The sequence below is a fragment of the Cebus imitator genome, unplaced genomic scaffold (assembly GCF_001604975.1).
Source record: "Cebus imitator isolate Cc_AM_T3 unplaced genomic scaffold, Cebus_imitator-1.0 Scaffold228, whole genome shotgun sequence".
NCBI lineage: Eukaryota > Metazoa > Chordata > Mammalia > Primates > Cebidae > Cebus > Cebus imitator.
The window spans coordinates 167012-175978 of record NW_016107543.1 but is presented as its reverse complement, the minus strand read 5'-3'; the positions used below and the strand labels follow the sequence as shown (position 1 = coordinate 175978).

At 50.6% G+C, this 8967-nt stretch overlaps 1 protein-coding gene and 1 long non-coding RNA gene across 3 annotated transcripts in view; one reads left to right on the top strand and one right to left on the bottom strand.

Moving 5' to 3' along the window:
• LOC108281467 lies at positions 1–5157 on the top strand. Of its 2 annotated transcripts, none has more exons than XR_001816006.2 (5): positions 1–616; positions 2266–2354; positions 3791–3847; positions 4241–4303; positions 4925–5157. It is a non-coding gene; the product is annotated as an uncharacterized LOC108281467 (long non-coding RNA). The 2 variants fall into 2 exon arrangements; XR_001816002.2 differs by having other exon boundaries at positions 4830–4977.
• The window catches only part of HOXB3 (homeobox B3), a 26409-nt gene continuing 20188 nt past the window's right edge, over positions 2747–8967 (bottom strand). The window contains exons 3-4 of the mRNA XM_017497012.2: positions 5921–6520; positions 2747–5091 (exon numbers count right to left, since the gene is read on the bottom strand). Coding sequence (XP_017352501.1) covers positions 4235–5091; positions 5921–6368 — 1305 coding nt within the window. The 5' untranslated portion in view covers positions 6369–6520 and the 3' untranslated portion in view covers positions 2747–4234. The remainder of the gene's footprint in view (positions 5092–5920; positions 6521–8967) is intronic.

Below are 8967 nucleotides of genomic sequence, written 5' to 3'. Positions count from 1 at the left end.
AAAAAATCCCTGACAAGGAAGAATTCCCTGAAGTGGAATAATGACCACTGAGATGATACTTCATTTCTGGCTCCTAGGGAAAAATGTTTTTAAATTTTATTTTGAGAAGACCAAGATAGTCTAAAGTTTAGAATGTTGTAATTTACTATAGGGAGAGGGCACAAGAAACTAGGCCTCGAAAACAGAAAATGAAAAGTCGAGCTGGGGGAAGATTTTTAAATACGTGGGTCAGAGGGACAGAGAGGAGATGAGGCGATCAATCTTAGCCCTCTGACAGCTCCCTCCGATTGCATCAAAGAATTTGGCTCTTCGGAAAAGCAGAGGGAACAGCCAAAATTTCACATCCCTTAAAAAGGCCTGGGGGTGGGGGTGGGGGTGCAAAAGAGAAAGGTGATTCTGGGAGAGCTGGGAAACAGATGGGAAATGGGGACAGAGGGAAGGCGCTAAGTTGGGTGGAAAGTTTGCCTGGAGAACTCTCACAGCTCTGGCCTCCCCTCCCCCTCCTGTCTCTCTGCTGCCCAGCCAGGAGGAGAAGGCTGGTTAGCAAAGAAATGGCAACCGAGCCCGGAGCTGGAACTAGAAACTTTCTGTCAATGTTGTATCTGCGTGGGTGGTGGTGAGTATTTTAAAAAGATGGGCAGAGAATTCTGAGTAGAAGGATGATGGTGGGGGAGAGGAGGATAGAGAAAGGGGAATTGGAGGTGGGGGCTGCAGGGACAGCGGGAGGCAGGAACAGGAGGGCTCTGAGCTGAGAGAGAGAGCGCTTCAACCCAGGCAAAGTGGCCAGCGACAATAGTGTGCAACTCGGCTCCAAAGAAAACAATTTTTACCATTTGGAGGTGTGGATAGGGGGTGGGGCATGGAAGAATCCAAATAGTAGCTGTCTGGAAGTCATTCAGGGAGGCCTGAGAAAGGGTTCTCCCTCTGGTCATCCCCTTGAACACCTCTGCGAGTTTAGCAACAACTTCTCCAGCTGGCTGAAGGATCCAGAGCTTATCTTGGGCAACTCGGGCAGAGACTGTCCCTGCAGGAAATACAGCTCTCTCTAACCCTCACTGACAGATTTTATGGCCAGATTAGCGAACAGCGGAAAACTTGGGTGTTAAAGGGGCCAAGAGAACCCTCCTTGTCAGATACATCCCTCCTCCGCACGCCCCCCCCCACCCCGTCCTGCTGTGAATTTTACAGCACGGATATTTTACCCAAGTCTTTGGCTGCTTTCGCTGAGCGCCTGGAATCTCCCAAAGAGAAAGATAGGGAACACCAAGCCAAGTTGGTTCTTATTTTTCTTGCTTTCAATTCCAGGTTCGAGCCAAAGCTCTGTTTTTCAAACTTAAGCTAAATTCTCTCTCTTGGCCTGTCTCTTTCCTGCTAGATAAATAAGCAACCCAACCCAACCCCAGAGCCAAACATAGCGCTTCATCTAGTTATATCATTCAGAACATGTTATTCAGGGAAGAAGAGAGAAAGGAAAAAAAAAACCCTTGAGCGTTATTTGATCCCAATCAAACTTTGCACGCTCTTATGCCTTTAAATTACAGCCTGACCAATGCTAAATTGCTTGCTGCTTGGATGAGCCGAGTCCAGTTAAAATCCTACTTGGTGGTAGGGAAGGGGGAGGGTGTAGAATTCAGGTTGCTTTTTTATTGTTATTTATTGTTGCATAAAGACTATAATTACTAACCTTGGACTGCCAGGATGCAACATAAAAATGAAAATCAGCCCTCGCTTTAAGGCAGGGCCTGGAACGATTCTCATCCCCCCCCCCATCACTACCACCAAATATATGCTCCTAATTAAGCAATGCGGGCACATCGCTTACAATTAGAATTATGCAACTCTTCAGCAAGCAGCCATCGCTTCTTTCAACGAATTAGCTCCATATTTCAGCCGCCCTGTCTTCTCGCTCTTATCGGCTCCGGCGACTCGGCGGTGACATTTCATCTTTGACAGACCCTCTCTATTCTCACTCCAATGTGATAAAACTTTTATGGAACCACGACTAAGAAATGAAGTTTTCCCAAGGATGGTGGAAACAGAGCCGCACATTAGCCTGGGGACCATTTTATTTACGTTTGGATCCAACAGCTTCTCCCACCCTCCTCTCCCCTTTCCCTGGCAGGGGAAATCAAATGTGCCTCCTCTCCCTCCGCCTTGAGTTTTATTTAGTGATTTAATTTTACTTAGTTTTAAAGTTTGACCTGAGAAGTCTAGGCCTCAGATTTTTTTTTTTAGATTAATCATTTTTCTTTGTTTTCATTTTAGACCCAATGGTGGTTGGGCTTCGGGTCACGTGACAACTTCTTTGTAGCTCCGGAAGAGGACTGTGAAGTTTAGGTTTCGTGGAAGAAACTGTAATCGGCCAGATTTTCTTGTTGGTAGTGGGAAGGGGTGAGGGGTGCATGGAGGTTGTGGCCAAAGGAGCTAACAGATGAAATGTCAATGAATGAAAAACTGAGAGGCACAGAGGCCAAACAGAAAAACCTGCAGAGAGCACTCAAGAGTCCCCCCTTACCTCCCAACTTGTTACTTAAACCACAGCTAAAGAAGTTGGCAAAATGTTCCAGGCTCTTATGAATGAGAAAGTGGTATTTAAACCTGATACATATCAAGGGGGAGATAGAAACTTGGGCAGTGGACAAAAGGCCAGGGAAGGGTCTTCAGTGTCTTTGTCCTTCTTCCCTTGGGGGAAATTTGGCAGTCAGCAGCCTTGCTCTGCTATCTAAATTGGACCAGCAGGACAAGATAAAATTGATAACACAAAGTTTATTCAAGAATTGTTTGACAGACAACCCTTTTAGGTAAGGAAAAAAGTAACTACTGAAGAACAAAGAAAGTTCCAAGAGGGAATTAACTCTAGTTCTACAAATTCAGGACTATACAGCGACAATTAGGAGCTGAGTTCATGCCTTTTAGAACTAATTACAATTGTTCATAAGTACTAGTTTAACATAAATCTACAGCTCTTTTCTAGAGTACGATAATAACTAAAATAGCTGGTTTTACATGACAGAAAACACAATGTCCTTTATAACAAGTAAATACTAAAAAAGTACAATTTTTTCATTTTTTTCCCTCATATAAATACATAATGTAGGGGGATAAATAATACAAAAAAGAAAATATTTTAACAGGCTATAACCAATAAATATATATGAAAATGTTCACTAGAACACACGCTTTTTTGAGCGATGCGGACTTCTGCAGGCCCAGACATCTCTCACAGTTGTTTTTATATCCATTAAAATGTAAACTCTAAGTGCAACAAAAGTGCCCTGTCAGGAGACTGAGCAAGGCATACAGGCCCTGCAGCAGCCCCTGCCTGGGACAGTCAGTTTGTTCAAATATACCCTGTTTTCACGTTAAGTCAAGAGAGCAACAGAAGAAAAGAAAAGTGGAGAACCTCGTGTCACCAACTGCTTTCTGTGGAGAGAGGGGGATGGAGCTGGAGCTGAAATGGAGGCAGCAGAATGGGCAAGCCTTCAGTCCTAACAACCTGCCTGCCTTAGCCTCCACACTTTTCCTTAAAAATATATATATCATTTATAATATAGGCAGCTCTTTCAGGATCTCTCACCATCCCTGAGCCCTCTAAAAGCTGTAATTGATGAGGGTGGGATGTATAGATATGAATGTCTTAGAGCAGAAAAACCTGGGGCTGGAAATGGAGGGGGTAGGTACCTCAATAAACCTCAAATAAATGGGAACAAATTCGAGGACTGGGGGAAGTTGAAAGGGAACGTGCTTTGTGCCCCTTGGGTTTGAAACGTGTTTTCTTATTTTTTTAAAGGAGAATTGAGGAAAAAAAAAATCAAGATTTGGGGGGAATTACCTACGAAGATGTAAGGTAAGTCCGTTGGGTGGTGATGGCCTAGCCATCTTGTCTGGTTTTTAAAATGTGCTTCTCTGCCTCGTCCTATCTCATCTTCCTCTACCCCACTTCCGGGCGTGGAATTCCAACTTGGTAGTGCTGGAGCCCTGGGGTTGATGGGGTCATCTCCAATCTGCTGTGGATTCCTTTCCCGATGGGTTGGCAGGCAGATGGAGCAAGGGGTGGAGGACTTAAAAGCAACCTCTCAGGCCAGGAGGAGGGGAAGGAGTTTCAGGCTGGTTCTGCGCAGGCAGCCTGACTACTACCTCCCTGGCCCCTCTTTCAGACGTCCAGGCTGCCCCCACAGAGCTCCACAGTCTCCCTCCTCCTCCCCATCCCCTAACCCTCGTCTGCCCTCTCCCATCACAGGTGCGTTAATTTGGGCGCTTCTTGGATTCTACCCTGAGGAGGAGGCGCATGGTGAGAGGAGAGGTCTGTGTAGGTGGGATGGGGGTCGCAGGGTCCGTGGTGCTGGCTGGGGGCCATAGGGGGCGCCCCGTTGTAGTCCAGGTTCCCGGAAGGGTGATGGGAAAGGTGGTTGAGGCCATAGAGGGAGGGGCCGGCAGGGGGCGGCAGCGGATCTGCGTAGCCACCCCCGCCCACGTAAACCGGACTGCCCTGCATGGTGGGCGTCCCGTAGGCGCCCCCGTTGGCTTGGAGGACGTGCGGCTCATACTCGGGCGCCGGGGGCGGGGGGTACTTCTGCGGGGCGCCACAGCCTTTGAGAGGAGGCTGGTAGTTGGAGGGCAGCGCGTAGGCATTCTGGTGGGCTTTGCCGAAGGCGGGCGGGGACGGACTCTCGTAGCTGGGGGTCATGGAGTGTAAGGCGTTCATGAAGCCGGCCGTGGACTGCATGGCCTGAGGGGGGCTGCCGGCGGGAGAGGGGCCCCCTGACGACGAGGCCAGCCCCTTGGCCTTCTGGTCCTTCTTGTACTTCATGCGCCGGTTCTGGAACCAGATCTTGATCTGCCGCTCGCTGAGGTTCAGCAGGTTGGCCATCTCCACACGGCGAGGCCGGCACAGGTAGCGGTTGAAGTGGAACTCCTTCTCCAGCTCCACCAGCTGTGCGCTCGTGTACGCGGTTCGCGCCCTCTTGGATGCCGCCGACCCCGGGGGGCTCTTGTCCCCTCCCGTGCCGCCGCCGCTGCCGCCCCCGCCGCCACCACCGCCTCCGCCGCCGCTGCTGGCACCACCGCTGCCGCCGCCGCCACAGCCCTCTGCTGGATCCGAGGGGGAGGGGTGGGAAGGGAGAAAATGAAATAAAAGATAATTACTGAACACACCGAAATTGAATGCATCATTTCTTAATAAATCCAGGCCTGGACTGGGAGCCCCCGCCGCCTCCCCTTCGCGTCCCTGCCTCCTCCTCACTCCCCCACCCCACCGCCCGTCGCATTAGCGGACACTCTATAATAGTGGCATTTATTAAGAGACCTGTTCTCCTTTCGCTGCCCCAGCTTATGAAAATTTGATCATGTCACGCAGACAGAGCCGCACAGCCATTTATTTAGGGCTGGATTTTCGCGTGCGTGCTTTCTCCCCCTATCCCCAAATCCAGGTCCGGGAAAACATTTCCCCTCCTCGTCCACCCGGTTCTGAGGACAGGATGGGAGATTGAGGAGAACTCTCGTGGGCAGGACCCCGAAGTGTGGCACGAAGAGGCTGCTGCGCCTGGAGGCCGGGACCCCAGGCCGTCCGAGCGATTGTGATTAATACCCACTGTAATAATACTTAATAATAATCAATCTTTGACGACTCTGCATCCTCCCGGCAGCGCCTCTTCTTGGCTCTGTGGCCTTGGGAAGGGCTTCGAGGCCACGCACCGGGCCTTCTGGAGCTTTCAGAAGCTCCGGTGGAGGGCGGCTAGAGGGAGGAGGGTGTTGGCGGGGTCAAGGGTCATTAGGGGTAGGGGTATCAAAAATGTACCCGACAGCCACCTAATATTGTTCCCAGTCAGTCTCGTGGGCGCCTAGGGGCTGGGTGCTAGAATAACAGTGACATTCCTGGCTCGGACAAAAGCTGATGACAAGGAAGGCAGAGAACTGGTACCTGTGCCGGGGGAGCTGTTTTTCAGCTTGGACGTTTGCCTTGACTCTTTCATCCAAGGGAATATCTGTTTGGTGAGGGTGGAGTTGGTGCCGGGACCGCACTTGGGGGGACCACTTTTGCTGGGCCCACCCCCATTATTGCTGTTGCTAGTGGCACTGGTAGGTGCGGCGCTGGGCGGGGGTGAGCCGGGCGGGGCGGGCAGGGGCTCGGGGGCCAGGCCGGGCCTCATGCAGCTGCCGTTGAGCTCCTTGCTCTTGGCATGTGGGGCAGCGTTGCTCAGGGACTGCAGTGAGCACGCTGAGCGCTGGTAGTCGCCCTCCAGGTGTGTGGCGGCCTGAAATGGGGGTTGGGGGGGGCCGTCATAGCCGAAGCCATTGCTGCCAGGGTACGAGGAGTAGCCTCCGAAGAGAGCAGCCGCGGCGTTGTCGTAGTAGGTGGCTTTCTGCATCGCTGGATGAGGCCCGGGCAGTGGGTGAAAACTTGCAAAGGCCTGATACCCTCAGGGCCGGACATTGGCAACCCTGGGGGTCACGTGACACGCCGGACCCCCCCCCTCCCCTCTGTGCCCCCCTCCTCCGGGGTCTGTTCCAAACGGCTGACCTGCGGGGCGAGAGAAGAGACACAAGGGGGAGAAGAGGACTGGGGCTCGAATCCATCTTCGGAACTGAAAAGGGAACTGACAGCAATAGGGTTTTTTCTTCTCCCCTCCCCGACATCTCCAAAGCAGATGCTGAGGCCTTGTCCCCAACCTGAAATGGATTTGTCTTATTTTAACTCTTTAATTTTAAAGAAAAAAAAAGCCCACTAGTTTTCATTTTCACTAAGAGAAAAATAAATGAGGACTACATGCCTTTCAGGACTGCCTAGAGGTACAATGTACCGCAAAGGCCATTGCTTCTTTCCTTCCTGTGCACTAGCCCCTGACCTCCCCTGCTCTCTCTCTCCCCATCTCTCCTCCCCAACTCTGGGATAGGGTGGCTCAAGGGAGGAGACAGTAGGAGACTCCAAAATAAAAGCATCATCGGCACCTTCCTCTGAGCCCAGAGGCCTTTGCCTCCTTCCAAGTCGGTTTAGGTCTCTTGCCCAAGCAAAGTCTAGCCTGAGGAAAACCAAAGGATCTCCTAAAAAGACAGGCAGGAGAAGCAAGTTCAGCAAAGAAGCTTCTCTGGGCGAGTTGAGGTGTCCTTTCCTCTTCCCACCACTCCCCTACCAGGAAGATAACAACAGCCTGACCCAGAAACTTCCTGATGATTTTTAGCCTCCAGAGCCAGCTGAACCGAGACTCATCCATCCATGGCCCTGCTGCAGATACTGCCACCTCCAGTTCCTGGCTTTGCTCAGCCAAGCCTGGGACCCGGCAGCCAGTGGCCCCTTGGGGCCCCCAAATGGAGAGGACTGTTTCAATTTCCAGGGTCGGGCCAATTGGTGCTGTGACCATTTGGCCCAGGTCTCTCCCCAAACCTCTCTTTTTTTTTTTCCGTGAGACTTAATTTTTCCCACCATTTCCTTCACAGTCTGTTTTCTTTGATTTCTCCAAAAGAAAAGAAGAAACAAGAAATTACAACTGCTGGACCTTTCTAATGAGATGGGGAAAGTGCTTTCCAAAAGAGAAAATTATTCCTGAGGAAGAAAAATCAACAAAGCAATTTGAACAATATTATTCTCTGGGTTAGAAACAGAGGTATCCCTGTTGACTGAGTTTCCCTGGGTGGGGGCGGGGGGGATCACTATTTTAATACAGCCTTTTAAAAGCGTGCCAGAAAAATAAAGATTCAAACTAACAGAATTTTGTGTATTTGTTCTGAAACTTCTGACTGCATTTTTTCCCCTCTGTCTCTCTCAACTCTTCACCATCACTTTTCATAAAACTTCCATACTGCCATGTGTGTTTGGAAAACTTAAATCTTATTCAGCCCAACTGGTCAACTCCAAAGAAAACTAAGTATAGGAAAATAAAATAAAATAAAAGGAGTGCAGGTGAAGAAAGTCCCTTCCTCACATAAATCCCCTTCTTCATGGCACAGATTTATACTCAAAAGGGAATCGGTGTAACCCTGAGTTCCCATTGGTTTCTGGAAATACACATGGGTCTGCAAAGCAGCAGGTCCTTCTAGGGAGAACCAGAGTTCAATTGACCAGGCTGACCCAATCCCTTTATTATTATTACCATTAGCCTCTGCTGATTTAACCAAAATTAGCTTCTGAGCAGCCCTGGCTGAAGGGGGAATTAATTAACAGGCATTAGTTGGGGTTGTTATTAATAGATAGAGAAGAGAATGAAATAAAAACGTTGGAGGGGGTTGGCTGGCTGGGCCCTGCCTTTATTTAGTCTCAGTGATAGTTACAGCAATAATAATGATGACGATGATGATAGTAATAATAATAAAACAATAATTTGACTAGCCACCTGGGGCCGAAATTCCTGTCGCTCCCCTTGCAATAAACCCCAAACCATCGCGGGACGGAGGCCAGGCGAGTGTTCAAAGCGAAGGAGCCAGAGACACGATAGGAAAGAATGGAGACTCCGCTGGTTGTGCAGACAGGGCCGGGAAGGTTTGTGCACCCGGGTAGTCCCTGGCTGCTGCTGCCAGGCTGCCTCGGTCGCTGCTGCCTTGGCAGCTGGCGACGAACTACCAGCCCCCTACGCAAAGAGTAAGCGATCAGGACACCAAATCGGTTATCGGCAGCAGGTTCCCAGCACACCAGCCGACCGAGGGCTGAGCTCCGCAGGCGACAGCAAGTTTGGGCGCTGGAAGTAACCGAATTAAAAGGCGCCTTAGAAACTCCACTTCGGGACTTTGCTCAGCAGAGCCCGGGCTCCAGGGCCCCGAGGCCTGGCGGACGGGGCAGTGGGAAGAGGGAAAGGTGCCGGGGGTTTTCAAGATCAGGGATCCAGAACAAGAGGGGGTGGGGAACAGCTCTACCAAGCCAAACAGATCTATTTCCCTTGCCTCCATGTTGGAAAAATTCAGGTTCCATATGGCTCCTTGGGAGGGAGGGAGGGAGATGGTGGCTGCTGCCGGCTTCCCCCCAGGGTCTCGGTGGAG